At 38.9% G+C, this 22,542-nt stretch overlaps 1 protein-coding gene across 3 annotated transcripts in view; it reads left to right on the top strand.

Moving 5' to 3' along the window:
- LOC127424536 (disabled homolog 2-like) overlaps positions 1–7,193 on the top strand; it is a 46,504-nt gene extending 39,311 nt beyond the window's left edge. For all 3 annotated transcript variants that reach the window (XM_051669869.1, XM_051669889.1, XM_051669879.1), the window contains 5 exons: positions 1,282–1,896; positions 2,511–2,658; positions 3,019–3,495; positions 3,934–4,013; positions 6,857–7,193. In XM_051669869.1, coding sequence (XP_051525829.1) covers positions 1,282–1,896; positions 2,511–2,658; positions 3,019–3,495; positions 3,934–4,013; positions 6,857–6,925 — 1,389 coding nt within the window. In that variant the 3' untranslated portion in view covers positions 6,926–7,193. The remainder of the gene's footprint in view (positions 1–1,281; positions 1,897–2,510; positions 2,659–3,018; positions 3,496–3,933; positions 4,014–6,856) is intronic.
- Positions 7,194–22,542: the final 15,349 nt, after the last annotated feature.

Genomic DNA, 22,542 nt, shown 5'->3' with positions numbered 1-22,542 from the left:
CCACAAATGTTCTGTCGGACTGAGGTCAGGGCTTTGTGATGACCACTCCAATACCTTGACTTTGTTGCCCTTAAGCCATTTTGCCACAGCTTTGGAGGTATCATTGTCCATTTGGAAGACCCATTTGTGACCAAACTTTAACTTCCTGGCTGATGTCTTGAGATGTTGCTTCAATATATCCACATAATTTTCCTTCCTCATGATGCCATCTATTTTGTGAAGTGCACCAGTCCCTCCTGCAGCAAAGCACCCCCACAACATGATGCTGCCACCCCCATGCTTCACAGTTGGGATGGTGTTCTTTGGCTTGCAAGCCTCACCCTTTTTCTCCAAACATAACAATGGTCATTATGGCCAAACAGTTACATTTTTTTCTTTAATTAGACCAGAGGACATTTCTCCAAAAAGTAAGATCTTTGTCCCCATATGCACTTGTAAACTATAGTCTGGCTTTTTTATGGCGGTTTTGGAGCAGTGGCTTCCTTGCTGAGCAGCCTTTCAGGTTATGTCAATATAGGACTTGTTTTACTGTGGATATAGATACTTGTCTACCTGTTTCTTCCAGCATCTTCACAAGGCCCTTTGCTGTTGTTCTGGGATTGATTTGCACTTTTTGCACCAAACTACATCATCTCTAGGAGACAGAATGCGTCTCCTTCCTGAGCAGTATGATGGCTGCGTGGTCCCATGGTGTTTATACTCGCATACTATTGTTTGTACTGATGAATGTGGTAGCTTCAGGCATTTGGAAATTGCTCCCAAGGATGAACCAGACTTGTTGAGGTCCACAATTTTTTTTTTCTTTTGATTTTCCCATGATGTCAAGCAAAGAGGCATTGACTTTGAAGGTAGGCCTTAAAATACATCTACAGGTACACCTCCAATTCAGTACACCTCCTATCAGAAGCTAATTGGCTAATTGTCTAAAGGCTTGACATAATTTTCTGGAGTTTTCCAAGCTGCTTAAAGGCACAGTTAACTTAGTGTATGTAAACTTCTGACCCACTGGAATTGTGATATAGCCAAATTAAAAGTGAAACAATCTGTCTGTAAACAATCGTTGGAAAAATTACTAATGTCATGCACAAAGTAGATGTCCTAAATGACTTGCCCAAACTATAGTTTGCTAATATTAAATCTGTGGAGTGTTAAAAAAATGAGTTTTAATAACTTCAGCCTAAATGTATGTAAACTTCAACTGTATACCACAAAAAAGTGCATGTATTAATTATTGACTTCAGCCAACATATTTATCTTATCGGCTTACACATCTTCTTTCAGGAGTCTGAGGACATCCTCTTGATGGATCTGTCCACTGAGATAGACAGCAATCAAAATTGTGTTAAAGGAAACCCCTTCACCTCAACTTCTGTCCCCAGACCCCTGCCCAGCCTCTCGCCTGAGAACCCCTTCTCCTCTCAGCTCAACTTCTTCCCTACCCCTATCCATGACCCATTCAGTGATGACCCATTTTCCAAAAGGAGCGACCAGCCAATCAGGGAAGACCCTGCCACAGCCAACCACAGCCCTAATAGTTATTTCAATGGTGGCCCTAAGAATGGTGACTCTGACTACTTGGGCCAGCAGTTTGACCAGCTCTCCAACAGGACAGTCATCCAGGCCCTGAGTAATGGCCAGTGGCCTTTAGATGGTAGAGTTGTGGAAGCAACAGCCTGGACTCAGAAGACTGTGCCAATTCGGGAGCAGAATGGACATGGGCATGTGACACCTAATCCACTGCTGGGAGGGTCTGAGAAGATGCAGCCAGTGCAGAACGGAGTAAAGCATGAGAATGGAAGCATTGGTGAACTGCCTGTCAATCAAGCCATGGATGCAGTCATTATAAGCCCTCCTCCACTCAATACAAAAGCAGGGAGGGGGAGGAGGAGTGTAAAGGTGAGGTTTTGTTTCAGATCATAAGTTATTTGAGCCACAGACCTCTGTAGGATGTTTTTCTCACTAATATTAAAAGAATAGTTTACCCCAAAATAAAAATATGGTCATCATTTTCACCCTCATGTTGTTCCAAACCTATATGACTTTCTCAGAACACAAAAAGGAATGATAGGCAGAATGACAGCCTCAGTCACCATTCACTTTCACTGTATAGAAAAAAAATGCAATGAAAGTGAATGGTTACTGAGACTATCAGTCTCTAAAATTCTGCCTAACATCTCCTTTTGTGTTCCACGGAAGAATGAAAGTCATACGAATTTGGAACAACATGAAAATTTGCATCTCTCTGGTTTTGATGATTCAAAATTTGCATGTCCTTTTAAGCTCTCTGATTTGAATTGAAATATATGCAACACCACCTCATGATCTGGTAATGTTGTTTACCTCAATTTTTAATGCTTCAGTGATTTGTGCCTATAAGGTAAGGATTGATTTGCTAATGTCTTCTCAATCATGTTACATGTGAATATTTTCCAGTGCATTTCTCTGGTGGAAAAGGTAATACTATGTTTCATATAATAACTTATCATGCTTGTTTAATCCCTGTTCTGAAGTCGCCTTCAAATGAAAAACCTGGGACAGATCCATTTGCTTCTCCTAACCAATCCGAATTACCATCTCCTCAACCAGAGAATGGCATTGTCAACTCTGTCAGTCTTTTCAGCAAGAGCCCCACCTCTACTGACATACTCACAGCTCTTGGTAAGAAGCTCGAGACAATAAATATATAATTTAATATTTGTGCTTTTTCAAAATATCACCACTTCTTATACAAATGCAAATTTGAGCTTAGAATGAGTGTTGTCGTGCCCATGCATTCATGAATCTTGGTTTGTGATTGGTAAGTGGTTTAAGATGGGTAGTTGTATTTTAAAACTATATTTAAAAAAAATGCTTTTTGTATTTCTAAGAGACAGGCTAGAATATTGTAATTGTAAAACATGCAATTCCACACTAATAGGTTTTTGGTTAAAAATGTATTAATTAATGCCGCCTGTCCCTAAATCCGCCACTGATATATCTGCTCTTAATACCGGTTGCCTCTACATCCTCACCCTTCAGTCTCCACTCCTGGGGCAGATCCATGGAATCAGCCCCTCTCCTCCATCTTTCCCAGCACCACCAGTGTCTCTCAGCCTTTCACCCAAGCACCTATCTTCTCTACTTCTCCTGTGCCTGCCTGGGAAACAACTCCGGGTGGTTTTGGAACCTCTCCCATTACCCAACAGCTTCCATCATGGAGTCCCACCCCAGTCTCCAGTGGATCCAATGCATCCTGGACCCCACATACAACCCTGGGGAATCCCTTCCAGACCAGTGTATCTCCAACAACTGCATGCTTTGGGCCTGATGGACAGCTGAGCTCCAGTCCCCCTCCACAGGTTCCTCCTCGGACTGTACCCACCAAAGAAGCTCCAAAGGTGGACAGTAATGCTTTTGTTGACCTGGATCCTCTAGGGGAAAAAGAGAAGAGAGATATCAAGGACATGTTTAAGGATTTCCAGATGGCAAAGCCACCAAATGTGCCAGCAAGGAAAGGTAAGCTTTTACATCATACCTTATTTTTTAATTAGAATCTTATCAGTTTTTATTTCATATTTCATAGCCTATGACCACACCCACACTGTATCTGTTGCTACTGAACTCTACAGAAGGATCCACATATTTCAGCAGAATCAGAATTTTGCCCATCAGTCATAAAATTCTACACATCCCCGCAACTTACATGTTCATTTACTAAACATTTTGGTTAAATTGATTTTGATTTCAGCTACCAATTAGAGTGAGGTACTTTCAGCTCACATTTATGTTGTGTTTAAATCCATTCCACAGAATTCTGCAGATTTCCCCCCAAAATTAGCACATACAATGTGATAAAAGTCAGCAGATTCCACCTGGGCCTGCTTATGACTATTGATTATATTTTTGTAGTCATGTAATCAGTGTAGTCATATAATCATTATTGTCACTACACAGAGACACCAAATGTAGGAGGTCAGAACCCATTCAACAACTCCTTTGGAAAAGATCTGTTTGGCTCATCTGTACCTGCCACTGTAAGTATATGTGTTCAGATCATTTGAATCCATTATGAAAATTTTAATGTATCAGCCTGATCTCATGAAAATTACGTGACTGTTTTTGCAAAATAATAGTACATATTGCGGCAGTTGCAAGTTGAAATGTCCACTGTGTGTTTTCTCCCAAACAGATGAGGTTTATAGGGTTAATGCTCTATTGAGTTTTGAATCAACAAAACCTACCTCTCTAACCAAAACCTTAAACCTAAACCTAACCAATAGTGCCATTAAAAGTATACGTGACATAAAAACAAATGAGGTTTTTAAAGGGGTTAATTTCATGCATTTTTTTTTTCTAATTTTATTATTTTCCCTGAGGTCCACTAATAATTGTAAAGTTTTTTAAAGTAATAAAGTTTTTTGCACCAAAACAGTCAGAATTTGGTTAATACAGTAATTAGGTATTAAACCCTGTCTCTGGCACGCTCGGTTTTTGGCTGTCTTTCCTTTTTAGACCTCAATGTAAACGGCCACTTATATTATTGGACAACATTGTATAACCCCTCAAATACAGACAAATATGTTTGAAACTCATTCAGAAGAGAGAATGAACTAGATCCACAACAACAAAAACTATTTTCTGGGTTTGCACATAATGCATATCCAACATGATTATAACAATATCAACAAAGTCAGTGAAACACATTGCATATGAATGTATCAAAATGTTTACTTAAGCCCAGCAGCACCATAAACCATAAATATCAAACAGTCATCATCTGATGAGACATTCATGAATGAAACTTATGGTTTGGTTACTTACGGTTTTGCATTGGGGTCCAGTGGTGTTTTTAACTGTCCTTAATCTGTACATAAACAGTTCCTTTTGTTCACAAGCAATCCACGCTGTAATAAGCCACGCACACATATAGTATAATCAATGTAAAACATGCCAGACATACACAGTATAATCCTGCACTGGTGCAATCTGGAACTGTTAAACTTCAGTCTCTTGATCTTTTCTGATGTTGGGATGCTTCAACTGAGGCCAGAGGAAAGGAGCTGGTCTTCAGATCCACGACATCCATGTCTGTTTACACAAAGGACAGGACGTGGTTCTCTCAGCCAGCAGCAGCAATAGAATGGAGCAGAGGAAGACTTGTTGAACTTGTTCCGCTCTTAAAACGTGTCGCACATTGCCGGGAATGCATCAAAATTATCAAAGACGTTCATCTAGTGCATGTTTACGTAGAACAACAAAAATAGCGCATATGGGCACAAGAACACATCCAGGACATGTTTATGCTCAAAATAACAAGACGCAGCGCAGCCAAATGAAACAGGGGGGAAGGGGGGTCTCCTTTTAAAAGCTATAACTTGACACAGCATCTTTTAAAAGTGGCGCGAGATACATGACAATGGTCAATGGCGTCTGTGTAGTGCATGTTACAAGAATTATTCAAAATAGTCCAGATGGGCTGAAAAAGGTATCCTTTGTAAGTCCAATTTGGTGTGCAAGAATACTAGGCCACTAGGCCTATCTGTCCTGCTCTCTCTCAGTTTCTCTCTCGACTGAGCACCAGTGGGTGTGGCCAAGGGTGCAGTGATGTAAAATTAGGCGTTGATGTCATTGCTGTAGAGGCGGTCATGAATTAACGAGCCCCCAAGTGATGTGGGGAAACCAAGGAAGTTGATAAGGTGTTTTTGCAGCTTGGTTTCAATAAATGCTTTTTTTTTTTTTTTTTTTTTTTTTTTTTTGCATTGGGTTCTGAAACTTATGTTTTTATGACCTTTTTTATGCCAAATTATCAAGGAAAATTTTATTCCTCATGACGTGACCCCTTTAAGGTTATGCTTTATTGAGTTTTAAATCAACAAAGCCAACCTCCCTAACCTAAACCTTAAACCTAATCCTAACCAATTGTGTCATAAAAAGCAAATGTAAGATGAAAAAAAACAAATTGCTAAAGCATTATTTTGTGGTGCTTCTATGAAACTTTCAGCTCACCTGTAGACTTGTGTGCTCTTCTGGACTTGTACCCAACACTGTAAACTACACTGTAAAAAGTACTATGTGAAACTGCTTAAAAAAGGTTTGGTAACAACATAGCACAATATTTTAAAGATCTTTTTAAGCCTTTTTTTTTTTTTTTTTACTTAATTAAATCATGTGAAGTGATCAACATTAATTAGTTTTTAAGTCACACAAATTTTCCCAATTTTATTAGTTGAATTGGTGTCCATAAGTCAAATCACAAAATAACACAAATTTTCCAAAATAATTGGGTTGTCTTCCCTCTTAATTTTATTAGTTAAATTGGTGTCCGTAAATTGAACCACAAAAATGCATGAATTTTCACAAAATAATTAGGTTGTCTTCTCTCTTAATTTTATGAGTTGAATTGGTGTCCATAAATGAAATCACAACATAGCACACTTTTTCTCAAAATATTTTTTTTATACAATGCAGAGCCATAATTTCAAAAATGAAATATCCATAATATTTATTAACTTCATGTTATTTTTTTAATCAAATTTACTTGAGAACCAAATTACTTTGTACAGTGTAGTCTTTTGTATAGCAAGTGCAATGCTCTTTTGTTATTTGATCACTCTTAATTTTTAATCTGCCATTTTACTCATGATTAGTGTGAAAGAAAATACAAGTCATTGTTGTTGTAGCACCTCTAGTGTTTATTTAACAGGAGACTGATGTGATATGTACAAAGAGCCATGTAAAAATTATTTTGCAAAAATGTAGGTATAGTTACATGTTTCTATGAGACCAGGTACAGTATTTTGTGGTTCCCTTGTTCTGAGATCCTGGAAAATAGCTGAGCCTTACATCTGATTTTTTTTTTTTTTTTTTACCTTTGCAGAGTGCTCCTCCCATAAAGGCAGTTGGATTAGACCCTTTCAGAGACCCATTTGGAAATCCATTTGCATGAAAGCCAGCCACCTTAATGACTCCAAAGGGTCCAAGTAAAGATCGAATAAAAGTTGTTGAAATTATGCAAAAACACTTCCATCCCTGGTGTTTGTTACAGCTTTATAATGTTTCTGTTGAGCTTCAGATGCATGACCACAAGTCCCCAATACAGCTTTTCGCGGAGCGCCTTATTTAGTTTTCCCACTAAAGTGCATCCTGTTCAAGAGCAGGTCTCTTAGCTTTGATGTCACATCCATCCTGTAACAATGTCTGAGAACCAAATGAAGTCATTTTAATTTTTTTTTTTTTTTTTATAATTTTCTTTTTATTTATCACACATTATACATTTGCACATATACAGTGAAATTCTTCTTTTTCACATATCCCAGCTAGGCTGGGGTCAGAGTGCAGGGTCAGCCATGATACGGCGCCCCTGGAGCAGATAGGGTCAAGGGCCATGCTCAAGGGCCCAACAGTGGCATCTTGGCGGTGCTGGGGCTTGAACCCCCGACCTTCTGATCAGTAACCCAGAGCCTTAACCGCTGAGCTACCACTGCCCCGAAAAACCACTGCCCCGACTGCCTCTGTGCAGTCCTCCTTCATAATCAAAAACCAGGATCCATGTGGTGGTAGTGGACAGCGTGAAAAATAAACCATCATCCAGTGTTGAGTATGACATGCTTATGACTAATAATTGCACATATTATGAAAACAAACATGACTTGTACAGTTTGTATTCTAAATGATAGAATGGTTTTCTGTATTGAAAAAAGCACTCAAAAGCAATGTAAAAAATTTTCATACCTATACAAGTTTTCTGCACCAGTAGACAATGCAATTTTTTTTCTTCATGATGTATAATGTTTGATATTTGTATGTTTATGTTTCAAATTCCTTATGACATTAATCAGAGCTTTAGCACATGATTGACATTTTTACAATTTACACTTGGCATATAAACTGAATTAAATCCAGATATTTTTTTGCTTTGCAACTCTTGAATGTTTGTCACAGACTGCGTAGTATTATATGAAATGTCCAAACACGAGCTGACATGATGGAAAGCAGAGAGACAGTGTATATAATTTTTGTAGGAATGCTTTGATATGATAACTGTGCAATCGACACCTGATGATATGCTCTGTACTGATCTGTTTATTAAAAGAGAGCCTGGTAGATTACACAATGGTGCTGGCTCTAATCAACCTGTATTTAAACTGAATCCCTTGCAAGATCTCTTTGATTTTATTTTCTTTGATCTTTAGTCAGTGATCCGTTATTTGTCAGGTGGCGAACATGCTTTATTCACAAATATATACAGGATGTACTGTCATCAGGTTGAAAGTTTTTTGTTTTTATTTTTTATTTTACAATGTATTGAAAGAGTAATCCTTAATTTCTACCACTGGCATGTTGTCAGTGGTACTACCACTACAAACAACTTCAAAAATAACATGTACCCATAACATTCATTGGTGATTATGCCTGTATTTTGTACAGTTCAGTTCATACTGTTTAAAACCTGTTGATGCTCATTGAACCCATCCATGGGTTTGACTTTACTTTGCTTAAATGAGTTCACATTTACTACATGGTGTGCTGTTCAAACTTGTTCATAATGTTGACAAATTATACATCTACACTATACACTAATTTAAGCAAAGTGACATCAGTTCTTGGGGGAGGGATGCACATCAACAGGTTAAGCAATTATGGATAGCACATACATTGTTTTGGGAAAAACAAGATCATCCAGAATCATTCAGGTTTTACTTGATATAAGCATATTGATGTGTCTATCAAGATCAATGATATTGTACTACACTGCTCTTTATTATTTTTTTCTTTGGTAGGTGGGGATGTAATCTTTTTCCTCCAGACAAATTAAGTGGGTAAACATATGCTGTTTAAAGGCTTAAACAGTGTAAACCTTGTCCATATAACTGATATCCATTTATCTCAGTGGATTCAAGATTTAGCAAACAAAAATAAATGTTTGTACTATACTGACTGTACAGGATGATGAAGCCTTGTCAGAATGAACTATGTGATTGTATTTGTGTGTACATATATAAATATCTGCTCTGTTATGCACTATGCCATCTCTACCTTGTATGTTTTAAAACTAAGGTGTTTAAAAAATGTATTCGTTACAATAAACTGGAATTTTAGTTTGCGGAATAGATTCCAAATTGTTCTATTTATCTTTTACGAGATTTGTATTAAAGTCTGTAAGACCAGTTAGGTCTACTTCACAATAAAGTGATGACTAGCTGAATGATTTGGTTGTCACATTCACTATATTTTCATTTTTAAGGTTTTTTGGTGGTGTTGGGGCTTTAATAGTAAGGAATTGAATTTATATTTTTCTAAACATAGATAATATTGCAATTAAGGCCATGAGTTGTGTCTTCATGAACCTTAATTAAAAATACAGTAATTAACATCATATTACACACAATTGTTAGTACTTTCCCATTATTGAAAAGCACAACATAAGCATGCTTGATTATGTTCCAGTTATGTTCTAAGTTTTATTATTGTAAACATAACTTTATAACAACTAGATTACGCAGGTATGCTAATATTGTGTTACGCTCCAAATAAAAAGCAATGTACTGAATTAAAATAACTGCTTGCTTCTGCAAGAATGTAATGGAATAGAATTCTAGCATACGGTATACTGAACAGTATATACTACCTACATTTCACAAAAATTGTAAATTATATGAATCATTATGCAGAATGTAACAATACATGTTTTAAAAAGCAGTATGCTACATTGTTGTCACATGTTTAATTTAGCCCCTCACTGAATTAAAGGTTGCATGTTTAATTCAGCGCGTGGCGACTGGATATCATCTCAGAAATAAAAATGTATATTTAGCAATTTGTGTCTAACTGAGTGTAAACATGTCTTTATTGTGTGTAAAACAATGTTCTATAATATATACTGCACATTTAGGTAAATAGTAGGTTATCCTGGTATTACATGAATACGTAAAATTGCATACTCTTCACAGTATACAATACTAACTGCATGTTATTGCAGAAATAAAAAGAATAGTATGATAGTATGCTGCTCTACATACTACAGAAAAAGAGTAGTACGGTAGTGTGCTATTCTACATACTGCAGAAATAGTAAGAGTAGTACAGTAGTATGCTATTCTATATACTGCAGAAATAGTAAGAAAAGTATGGTAGTATGCTTTTCTACATACTGCAGAAGTATTAAGATTGGTATGCTAATATGCTATTCTACATACTTCAGAAAGAGTAAGAGTAGTACAGTAGTATACTATTCTACATACTGCAGAAATAGTAATAGTACAGTGGTATGCTATTCTACATACTGCAAAATAGTAAGGGTAGAATGGTAGTATGCTATTATACATATTGCAGAAATAATAAGAGTAGTATGGCAGCATGCTATTCTACATTCTGCAGAAATAGCAATAGTACAGTAGTATGCTATTCTACATACTTCAGAAATAGTAAGAGTAGTATGGTAGGGGAGTCACATGACGCCATGCGATGTTCGGACGTGTGAACGGCGAGTTCTGCGCACTTTGCTAGTTTTAATATTTTTTTAATAGTTTTTAAAATATTTTTTTAAATATATTTTTTAATATAAACCGGTGAGATTCGATACACCCTGTTCCATAACTGTTCTAGGAAGACAATATGTCAAAGAATTAAAAATCCTCAGGCTCTGGAGACATTAAAAGACACTTATGTGCTCAAGCTGATGCCACTGAGGCCCCGAGCCAGGGAGCCGATTTGGCCGGAGAAGTGAGGGAAATTCGGCGATAATTGTTGAACATGTCGGCAATGCTGCTGAAGGTCGTTGCTGACTTGAAGGATCTTGCTGTAATACGTCAGACGATCACTGCCATAGAGATGAAATTCACTGAGGTGGTTACAAGAGTGGGGGATGTCGAGAAGTGGATCGATTATCTGGAGTCATCGGAGAGGGAATTATTTGTTAATCCGCTAGCAATCAAGGTGGGTTTAGAACGCTTCTGGGAGAATCAAATCAAATAACTTTTATTGTCACACAACCATATACACAAGTGCAACAGTGGGTGAAAGACTTGGGTGCAGTTCCGAGCAACATTGCAGTCATGACAGTAATGAGACATATACCAATTTACAATAAACATCAGATTTACACAACGCAATTTACATATCTAATATACACATAATTACACACAACACAATATACAAATAACAATATATAATGTACAGTATGCAATACACACAATATAGAATACACATACACACAATATAGAATACACATTATACAATAAAAATAGTATATATAGTATATATAAAATATACAGTAGGTTGTATGTACTGTATTGACATTCAGGCTGTCGGTTGATAGTCAGTTGCCAGTGTGTTGTTAAGAGAGAATATAATTTATGACAGTCCAGTGTGAGATAATAAGATTAATAAAGTGCAGTGCTGATGTATATTGATCGTGAGAGATCAAGAGTTCAAAAGTCTGATTGCTTGGGGGAAGAAGCTGTCATGAAGTCGGCTGGTGCGGGTCCTGATGCTGCGATACCGCCTGCCTGATGGTAGCAGTGAGAGCAGCCCCTGGCTCGGGTGGCTAGAATCTCTGATGATCCTCCAAGCTTTTTTCACACACCGCTTGGTATATATGTCCTGGAGGAAGGGAAGCTCACCTCCGATGGTGTGTCTGGCAGTTCGCACCACCCTTTGCAGGGCTCTGCAGTTGTGGGTGGTGCTATTGCCGTAACAGGCAGTGATGCAGCCAGTCAGGATGCTCACTACAGTGCTGGTGTAGAACCGTGTGAGGATGTGGCGGTTCATTCCAAACTTCCTCAGCCGTCTCAAGAAGAAGAGGCGCTGATGAGCCTTCTTCACAATGGCTTCAGTGTGGACAGACCATGTGAGTTCCTCAGTGATGTGGACACCAAGGAACTTGAAGCTGCTGACTCTCTCCACTGGTGCTCCATTGATGGTGATGGGGCTGTGTTCTCTTTCTCTTCTCCTGAAGTCCACCACAAGCTCCTTTGTCTTGCTGACGTTGAGGGTGAGGTTGTGCTCCTGACACCAGCGTGTCAGAGTGTGCACCTCCTCTCTGTAGGCTGTTTCATCATTGTCAGTGATCAGACCTACCACCTTCGTATCATCAGCAAACTTGATGGCATTGGAGCAATGTGTTGCCACACAGTCATGTGTGTACAGGGAATACAGGAGTGGGCTGAGAACACAGCCCTGTGGGGCTCCAGTGTTGAGGGTCAGTGATGAGGAGATGTTGCTGCCCATTCTAACCACCTGGCGTCTGCTTAACAGGAAGTCCAGGATCCAGCTGCACAGCGAGCTGTTTAAGCCCAGAGCCCAGAGTTTCTCATCTAGCTTGGAGGGCACTATGGTGTTGAATGCTGAGCTGTAGTCTACAAATAGCATTCTCACATAAGTGTTCCTTTTTTCCAGGTGGGAGAGAGCAGTGTGTAGTGTAAATGCAATGGCATCATCAGTGGAGCAGTTGTTGCGGTAAGCAAACTGCAATGGGTCCAGTGAGGGAGGCAGCACAGAGCAGATGTAATCTCTGATTAGTCTCTCAAAGCATTTGCTGATGATGGGGGTCAGAGCAACAGGACACCAGTCATTTAAGCAAGTGATTTTGGATTGCTTTGGTACAGGTACAATGGTGGACGTTTTGAAGCATGTGGGGACCACAGAGAAGGAGAGGGAAAGGTTGAAAACGTCTGTAAAAACACCAGCCAGTTGGTTCGCGCATGATCTGATGACACGACCCGGAATGCCGTCTGGACCCACGGCTTTACGGATGTTCACCCATCGGAAGAATCGGGTTACATCTGCTACAGAGACGGAGAGCGAACTAACCTCTGTAGCTTCGGCTGCGAGAGCTCTCTCTGCGAGGGTGGTTTTATTTCCCTCGAAACGAGTATCAAAATTATTTAGCTCATCCGGGAGAGAGGCACCGGTGTTCAAGCCAGAGTTTTTATTTCCTTTAAAATCCGTGATGATATTAATTCCCTGTCACATGCTTCTAGAGTTGGTGGTGTTAAACTGTCCTTCAATCTTGTCCCTGTACTGGTGTTTGGCTGCTCTGATAGTTTTGTGGAGTGCATAACTGGCTTGTTTATGCTCCTCCGCATTTCCGGAATTAAAAGCGGAGGACCGCACATCAAGTGCCACACAAATATCGCTATTTATCCATGGTTTCTGGTTGGGGTAAGTCCGTATTGTTTTGGTCGGAACAACATCCTCTATGCACTTTCTGATGAAACCCATTACGCTATCAGTGTAAACCTCAATGTCGTCATCAGAGGTGGACTGGAACATCTCCCAGTCCACATGATCAAAACAGTCTTGTAGCGTAGAATCTGATTGGTCCAACCAGCACTGGATCGTTCTGAGGTTTGGTGCTTCCTGTTTCATTTTCTGCCTGTAAGCTTGCAGAAGCAGAACGGAAGAGTGGTCCGATTTGCCAAATGGTGGGCGGGGGAGGGATTTGTAGCCATCCCGGAAGGGAGAGTAGCAATGGTCCAAAACCTGGTCCCCTCGTGTGTTGAAACTGATGTGTTGGTGGTATTTTGGTGCGATTGATTTGAAATTGGCTTTGTTAAAGTCCCCGGTCACATTGAACGCGGCCTCAGGGTGCGCGGTTTCCTGCTCACTTATACTCCCATACAGTTCCTTGAGTGCCCGGTCTGTGTCGGCTTGTGGGGGATGTACACCGCTGTGATAATGACTGCTGTGAATTCCGTCGGTAGCCAGAATGGTTGACACAGAAGCATGAGACTTTCCAGATCAGGAGAGCATAAAGACTTGGTAGAATGTACATTCCTCTGATCACACCAGGATTTGTTGATCATAAACATACACCACCACCTCTGCTTTTACCTGAGAGGTCTTTCGCTCTGTCCGCTCGGTGAACCCCGCGGGTTCGATGGCTAAGTCTGGAATCATCCAAGTTTCTGTAAGGCAGATAATGCAGCAGTCCCTCGTCTCTCGTTGGAAAGAGATCCGTGCTCTCAACTCACAGAGCTTGTTGTCCAGAGACTGAACATTTGCCAGTAGAATACTGGGTAGCGGGGGTCAATTTGCACGACGTTTTACTCTGATGAGAATGCCGGCTCTCCTTCCCCTTTTCCTTCTGCGTTTCCGTGACCGGGCTGCCCAGACAAAGGGCTCCGCTGCCATGTTTGTAAACAGCGGGTCGGCATTGAGGAATTTGAAGTCCGGTTTATGGTGTGCAATTGCAGAACCAATGTCCAAAAGTGTTTGTCTGTTGTAGACAATAAGGCAGACAACATCCAAGACAAAAACATAAGAATTGTAAACAAAACAAACAAAAAACTGCAATGTTGTGTCAGAGCTCGCAACGCAGCAGCCATACTCGGCGCCATCTTGACTCCAGCAGTTGGAGGATATGGAGAAACATAGTCGGCGGAATAACGTCCATATTGTTGGAATTCCTGAAGCCGAAGAAGGTCAGGATATGGTGAAATTCCTGGACGGGCTCTTTCCGAGTCTGCTCGACATAACATCCCATAAGCTGGAAATCGAGCAAGCTCACAGGGTTCTGGCTCGGCGATCCGCAGAAGGAGACATGTCCCTATCAATTCTGGCCAAATTTCAGAGATCATCCGATAAAGATCTCATGTTATGCGAGGCGAGGAATAAAGGAAGGCTTTGCTGGAAGAACCACATTATTTTCTTGTTCTCAGACTTTCGAATTCAACGAGAGAAACGTAATCAATTCAAGGAATGCAAGAAACTTTAACATCAACGGAAGGTCACTTTTGCACTGATGTTCCCAGCCAAATTAAGAATAAATGCTAAGGAAGGCCCGTAAAACATTTACATGCCCACAGCAAGCGATGTCCTTCATAAAGTCAATGGAGTACGTTATTTTGTGGTACTCACATTGTAGTCAAATGGACAGATTCACTGAACATTCACTTGACTATCCGAGGAAACTGAGCGCCTTTTTTGTTTCTTTTTGTGCTGGTTCCACCTAGCGGCTGGAGTTTGCTTTGTGGAGTAACACTCCTTCGGGACAGTGCTGTGGATGAGTCTGCATGTTCTTTGTGCTTATGCCTCCTATTGGCTGGAGTTTGTTTTGTGGAGTATTTCTTGCAAGACATTGGAGTGATTAGGTCATTTGTTGCACTCATGTAGCAGCCGAATGGGCCGGCTCACTGAACATTCGTTTGACTATCCGAGGAAAATTAACACCTTTTTTTTTCTTCTTCATTTTGTGCTGGTTCCGCCTAGCAGCTGGAGTCTGTTTTGTGGAGGAACACAGCTTCAGGACAGTTATGTGGATGAATCTACATGTTCTTTGTGTTTATTCTGCCGATTGGCTGGAGTTTGTTTTATATATTATATTTTGTTGTGTAATTCTGTCTCACAAAATATTTATAGAAACACCGGACTTGAGCATTCCGATGGCAAAGTTGTTGCGGAGGCTCACGTAGGTGTACATGGACTGTTTGAGTTTAGAGTGATGGACGCCAGTTGGCGCTGTCGTGCACGGGTTAATGCACACGTTTACCTTATTTCTGTTTGTTTGGTTCTGGGGGAAGTTCAGGGTTTGATTGTTGCACTAATGTTTTTGACACACAATCTATTTTTTCTCATATGTCAAAATATCAAATGTTAATATGAGTGGATTGTCTCTCTCCACGTGGAATGTGAATGGATTGGGGCAACCCATAAAAAGAAGGAAGGTTATTTATCTTCTTAAGCGTAAGAATTATGATATAGTGTTTCTTCAAGAAACGCATCTTTCCCCGCAGGAAGCTGAAAATTTGGGAAGATATGGGGTGGACATGTTTTCTCAAGTAAGAGCAGGGGAGTCATTACACTGATAAGTAAGCATCTACAATTCAAATGTCTCAAATAGATTAAAGATAAATTAGGAAGCGTCATTATTGTTTTAGCAGAAATTCAGGGGCAAAGTCTTATTTTTGCTAATATTTACACACCTAACGTTGAAGATCAGGGCTTTTTTATAGATCTTGAAGGGATGTTGCAAGCCGCTGGCATCACTCATGATATAATATTGGGAGGAGACTTTAATCTTTTGATGGACTCAGTCCTTGATCATAGTGAAGCAAAAGTGTGCATGCCCCTAGAGCAACATTGACGCTTCACAGGATGTGTAAAAATCTTGGTCTTGGGAGACTTTTTAACCCATCTGGTAGGGACAGGGTTGGGAGGGTTACTTTTGAAATGTATTCCACTTTTTTTTACTTTTTCATCTTTTTTTGACTATAAAAACTCTGCCAGTACAATAAGACAAAAAACACGTTATCTGAAAAACCTTGTTTTAAGGATTTTTATTTGTTTTTACAGGAAAACAATACAAAATTATTATCCAGAATATGATTTTTCCCTAATATCAAAGGTCTTACTAGAAAAAAAGAAAATATTATCCAACATGAATTTTCTTGATAAAAAAATATGATCGTGCCTGGTAACATGTGCGTGTAAAATGGCTAGAAATAGCATTTTAGCTTAGCATAAAGCTGACAATTTACACAAGGTTTATTTCTATTTCTTCTGCTCCAAACTTACTTCAAACTCTGTCTGCTCGTATGAATGTAACACATCATAAGAAAGTGTTTCACTGCTGTTCAAATGCACTTTGGATCACATCATTTATATGTATAAATGTTTTCCATCTGAAAGGACTAAATATTAAATTAAACAAATGACAATAAAATGCAAACAAATCTCTTCAGTAATCAAAATACTTTTTGAATGTAACTGTATTCTAATTACCAATGATTTAAATTGTAACTGTAATGGAATACAGTTACTTATATTTTGTATTTTAAATACGTATTCCCATTACATATATTCTGTTACTCCCCAACACTGGGTAGGGACTATTCATTTTTTTCATCAGTCCATTAGATTTATTCTAGAATAGATTTAGATATGAGTCCCTCATTTCATCTGTTGTTGATATAGACAGATATAATACTGTTTTGTCGCGGAAGGTGGAGTTTTGGCTATTCAGGGCAAGACATTCACACTTTGAGTCGGGGGACAAGGCAGGAAAACTGCTGGCTAGATATATAAAACAGAGAGAGTCTTTTTCTACCATTCCCTCAGTGAAATCTGCGGGTAGTGAAATATTTACCTCAGCCATTGATAGTAATAATACTTTTAAAGAATTCTATCTTGATCTCTATAGTTCCACGTCTTCATCTACTGATGAGGATATTAGAAACTTTGTGGAACCATTAGAACATCCTAAACTGACGGATGAGCAAAAAAATACTCTTGATTCTGAGATAACCTTGGAGGAGTTTGGCGAGGTAATTAAGGCCTTGCCTACAGGCAAGGCTCCATGGCCAGATGGTTTTGCCGCTGAGTTTTTTTAGATCTTATGCTACAGAATTGGCTCCACTTTGCTAGAAGTTTATACGGAATCATTAAAGAATGGAAAGCTTCTGCCAACCATGACGCAAGCCCGGATCAGTCTGATTTTTAAAAAGGACAATAATCCAAGCAAGTGTAAGAGTTACCATCCAAATTCCCTGATCCAGCTAAATGTTTTATAATGCCCCAAGCAGGGCATTAAGTATTTGGCTATTTTATTCCCAGCAAATTTGTGTGATTTAGTTAGAGTTAATTTTGACCCTTTAATAAAAAGTTTTTCGAGCGATGTGGGCAGGTGGGCTTCATTACATTTATCTATGACTGGGAATGTTAATGTTATTAAAATGAATTGTATTCCAAAATTCAACTACCTGCTACAATCTCTCCCTGTAGATGTCCCCCTCTCTTTTTCAAGCAATTTGATAGCATAGTGAAGTCCTTCATTTGGAATGGTAAACGTCCCAGATTACATTTTAGTAAATTACATAGGCCGACTGACAAAGTGGGCTAGGCCTACCCAAGATTTTGTTTTATTATTATGCATTTGGTCTCAGGCATTTGGCTCATTGGTCACTCCCACCTGAGCGAGCCCCTCCCTGGTTTTGTATTGAACAGGAAGTTCTTGCCCCTATTTCGGCATTACAAAGCCTTTCTATCAAACTAACCGGAGAAGTTAAATTACACCCCATTATCTCGCATTTGCACTCGGTATGGACAAAGGTGTTCAGAGTGTTTAATTCCGACATTTATTTAAATGTAGCCTCGAGCATATGACTGAACCCAAAATTCTGTATTAATAAGTCCCCTTTCTGCTGGACAGAGTGGATTGTGAGGGAGGTTAATACGCTCGGTGACCTATATGAGAGTGGAGTGTTGGGATCTACCAAAAGTCAAAAGTGTTTAATATTTTTTTCTCAATTTTTTCATTCATTTATTGTGTAACAAATACTTAAAAATAAATATAAAATCTAAATCTGAATGTTAAATCTAAATCTAAATGTAAATCTTAAATGCAAATCTAAATGTAAATGTTAAATCTAAATGTAAAGTTCAAATCTAAATATAAATGTTATATATAAATGTTAAATCTAAATCTAAATGTTAAATATAAACCCTACATATAAATCCAAATATAAATCTTAAATGTAAATTATTAATATAAATCCTAAATCTAAATCCAAATGTTACATCTAAATGTAAATCTAAAATAGAAATCTTAAATATAAATGTTAAATCTAAATATAAATCTTGAGCTAAACATTTAGTGGACATACAAATTAAAAATGCCCCTGGGCTATCTTGACTGATGGCGTTAAAGCAGTGCGACAGGGCAGCAGACAGCAATGGCAGATTAACTTGTGAAGTGTCTTCAATGAGCGATCTAGCAATCACGGTTAAAAGGGTGAGGAGATTCTTTGCACGGATTCAGAATTTGAGGAACATGCACAAAATTTAGTATTTTTGTTCTTTGCATCACTGAATTATGTGGCTGTTCTGTCATGCTTCTGCACATTTGTACCCATGCAAATACAAATAACGGCATTGCGTCAGCATTCAGCAAGTACACAGTTATATCATTTAAACAAGTCTTTGAATATCTAATAAACATTTCATTTCGTGGATATTGCAAACTTCGGAGAATTCAGCTATTATCTGATGAAGTGTGCATTGTATCAGCCTGCATGAAAACGTGTACTCTGTACCAGGGGTGTAGGCAGGATTTGACTTTTGGGTGGGCCTCTTGAAAAATGGGTGGGCCTATTGGCAAAATATTAAGTAAACCACCAATGAATTTTTTTTCCCTTTTTCTATTTGCATCAACATTGAAAACAGAATCTGAAGCACCATGCATATATGTAACTTTTTGCATTTCTATGGAATTACTGTAGAATGCAGTAAATAGATAGGATCACAGTAAGCATAAATAATACATAAACATAGCAAATATATTACGTTTTGGCTAAAATAAACATGCCGTGTTGTATTTGTAATTGTAAATGTAATTGTATTTCTGTAGAATTACTGTAGAACGCGGCTAAGAGATATGACCAAAGTAAGCATCAGCAATAAAAATATATATCATACAAATATATACATATTGCCCAAAATAAAGTGCACTATTCTAATAAATTGTAATTTTGTGGAATTACTGTAGAATCCAAAAAATACCTAAGACTGCAGTATGCATATAATGAGAGAAGGAATAGTGCATTTAAGCGGTCGGTGACCATTCTTGCACTCTTTTTACATTTGATCCAGTTTACTGTTAAAAATAGCCTTTCAAGAGCCCATTCATGTTGGGAAAAACGTCACAAGCACAGATGTCGAGCACCTCAGTGAGTGGCTTGCATTAATCCATACGTGTCTTTTTGAAAGCGACTATTAAATTCCATGATTGTCTGTCTAGAATTTCATTCCATAATGCCTTAAGGTCTGAATTGTCCTTTACGGTGGAAGTTTTGCCTAACGTTGACTCAACAGCAGAACTGCTTAACCATATCTGCAATTTTCTCTTTCGTGACACAGTTACGTCCCATGCTGTTATGTCATTTTTTGACAATATCTTCAGTTAAATTTAACACTCAGTCAAAGTCATTATTTGAGTTTCTAAATTCTTCAAAACTTTTCTTAAGGCACTCAATAAGATCAATGGACTCTGTAATTGATAAATGGGTAGTGTAAGCCTTTGGTAGCAAAATCACTAGTTTCAAATAATTTTTGAATGTAACAAGTAAAAATACAAACTTTTTCATTTGTAATTTGCTGAAGGAGTAAGTCAACTTCGAGTTTGTCTGTCCAGAGACTTCACTGAATTCAGCCAGAGTTTCTAAAATAGCACTGAAAAGGGTCAATACTTTACTCACAGTTCCTGACTAGGAACTCCAGTGAACATCACATGTTTTGTCCAACCCTAAGGTTGGCTTGTCCGGGCAGAGCTGTTTCTGCATCTCCAGAAACCAAGCATGTCTGTGTGCCCCATTCATGAAACTGTGCAGATTGTTTAAAGTATCAATTAAAATGTGACACCTTGGATGCACTGCACAACACAAGGTTTAGGTGGTACGAGCTGCAATGCACATATATAGCACGAGAGAAAGTTTGCTTCAGGATCACCTGAACACCGCCTTTCTTACCAGACATTACTGATGCCCCATCTAAACTAAACCCAACACACAATAAAAGACCCAGCTCCAGAGGTTCTAGTATTTGTAAAATTTTCTTAGATATACCATTTGCAGTCAGGTCCTCCATTAAAGCCAACAGCCCTCTCCTTTATCACACCTTTGTGAAGATATCTTATGCAAACATCCACCAGTTCTCTTTTGGACAGATCTTTGCATTCATCTGCTAGTATAGGGTAGTGCAGTACGTGTCTGGCTGATCATGCAATTCTGCTTTTATTTTGCGGATGGTTAAAGATGCAGTGATCTCCAGTAATTCATTCTGGATGGAAGGGCTCAAAAGTTTGCCATTATTTGGAAGTTCATCCAAACGTCTTTTTATGTCAGGATCATACTTACAAATCAATGTCAATAATTCCAAAAAGTTCCTTTTGTTCAATACTTCCTCAGTTTCACAATGTCCTCTGAGACTAACATCCTGCTTGCCGCAAAATAAAACAAAATCAATGACTACTCGTATGTGTTCTCGGTTTCTCTATAAAAAAAAAGACTGGTTAGTGCCCTTATTTAGCTGATTAATTATATTTTCTCATCCTCCTTACTTGTGTCTCTCCTTGAATACTTCAGCTTGTTCCAGTGCTAAAATATGTTGCTTGCTCGCCTCATGTTTGGAACAAAACTGTGAGATATGTTTCCAGTCTTTAAAGCCTTTAACAGTGAATCTATCCTCTCCACCTGTTGCTGGAAAATGACGACAGGCCTTACAAAACACTGCATCCCATACTATGCTATACTCGAGCCAGTTAAATTTACTGTACCACTGGGCAGTAAAAGTTCGGATTTTACCTGTCACAGTCTTTGTTGTATAGGGAATGATTTTAAATGCGGCTGGGTCGGAGGCTCATCAATCGCTGACAAGTCTGATGGGTTAGCAGTTCAGCAGGCATACCCGGCTCTATGGTAATATTAGGCCGTGGTTTATCTGCATTTGCAGGGGATGGGCGGGAGAGGGGAGCTGCGTTAAGCACTTGTATGTCGTCATGCATGCACATGCAATCAACAGGTGGAACAGTTGCATCTTTCGTCGGAATTACAGCAGGGGCTGTCGATGGAGAAGGGTGAGGTGTGACTGCATCCACTTCTTTCTCCTTGTCTGTTTTCGTTTGAGAAATTGAAATAACGTACTTTGTTTAGCGTTCAACATTTTTGCTGACTTTTCATGTGAACGCCACGTTTGCGAGCAAAAGAGATATCTCTGGTATGATATTCTGCTGTCCAGTTAGATTAAGACAATTATTCTGATTTGTGTTCATTTGATTTTATTGGTCACAACAGCTCATTTGAGCTATGTTAACTGAAGAGTTGGAGCTGATTGGCTGGCTATATTGTACCCATGATGGTTGCAGTAATATTAAATTAGTCATAATTGTGCACTGTGATTGGGTGGGCCGGACTGTGGAATGGGTGGGCCCAGACCCACCCCTGCCCACCCAGGCCTACGCGTTTGCTCTGTACGTCTCTGACCTATGAATGTTAGGTGACGGTCTGTCCATGAGAAGGATCCAAGCCATATGAATTAGTTGCAGTCAGGAGATTTCTATGATTATTGGACACACACGAGCGAGCAACTTTAAATCCTTGATTTGATTTCAAACCATGCTGCGTTATATCATATTCACTGTGTACTGTATGTAAACCAGGGTAGGGTTCCACCAGCTGTGCATAAGGTCTCACGTAATTTAGGACATAAAGTTCACACTTAGTAACTATTAAACTCAGCAAAAAAAGAAACATCCCTTTTTCAGGACACTGTATTTTAAAGATAATTTTGTAAAAATCCAAATAACTTTACAGATCTTTATTGTAAAGGGTTTAAACAATGTTTTCCATGCTTGTTCAATGAACCATAAACAATTAATGAACATGCACCTGTGGAATGGTTTTTAAGACACTAACAGCTTACAGACGGTAGGCAATTAAGGTCACAGTTTTAAAAACTTAGGACACTAAAGAGACCTTTTTACTGACTCTGAAAAACACCAAAATAAAAATGCCTAGGGTCCCTGCTCATCTGCGTGAATGTGCCTTAGGTATGCTGCATGGAGGCATGAGGA

The sequence above is a fragment of the Myxocyprinus asiaticus genome, chromosome 3, assembly GCF_019703515.2.
Source record: "Myxocyprinus asiaticus isolate MX2 ecotype Aquarium Trade chromosome 3, UBuf_Myxa_2, whole genome shotgun sequence".
Classification (NCBI taxonomy): domain Eukaryota; kingdom Metazoa; phylum Chordata; class Actinopteri; order Cypriniformes; family Catostomidae; genus Myxocyprinus; species Myxocyprinus asiaticus.
This window is presented reverse-complemented; position numbering and strand designations above follow the sequence as displayed.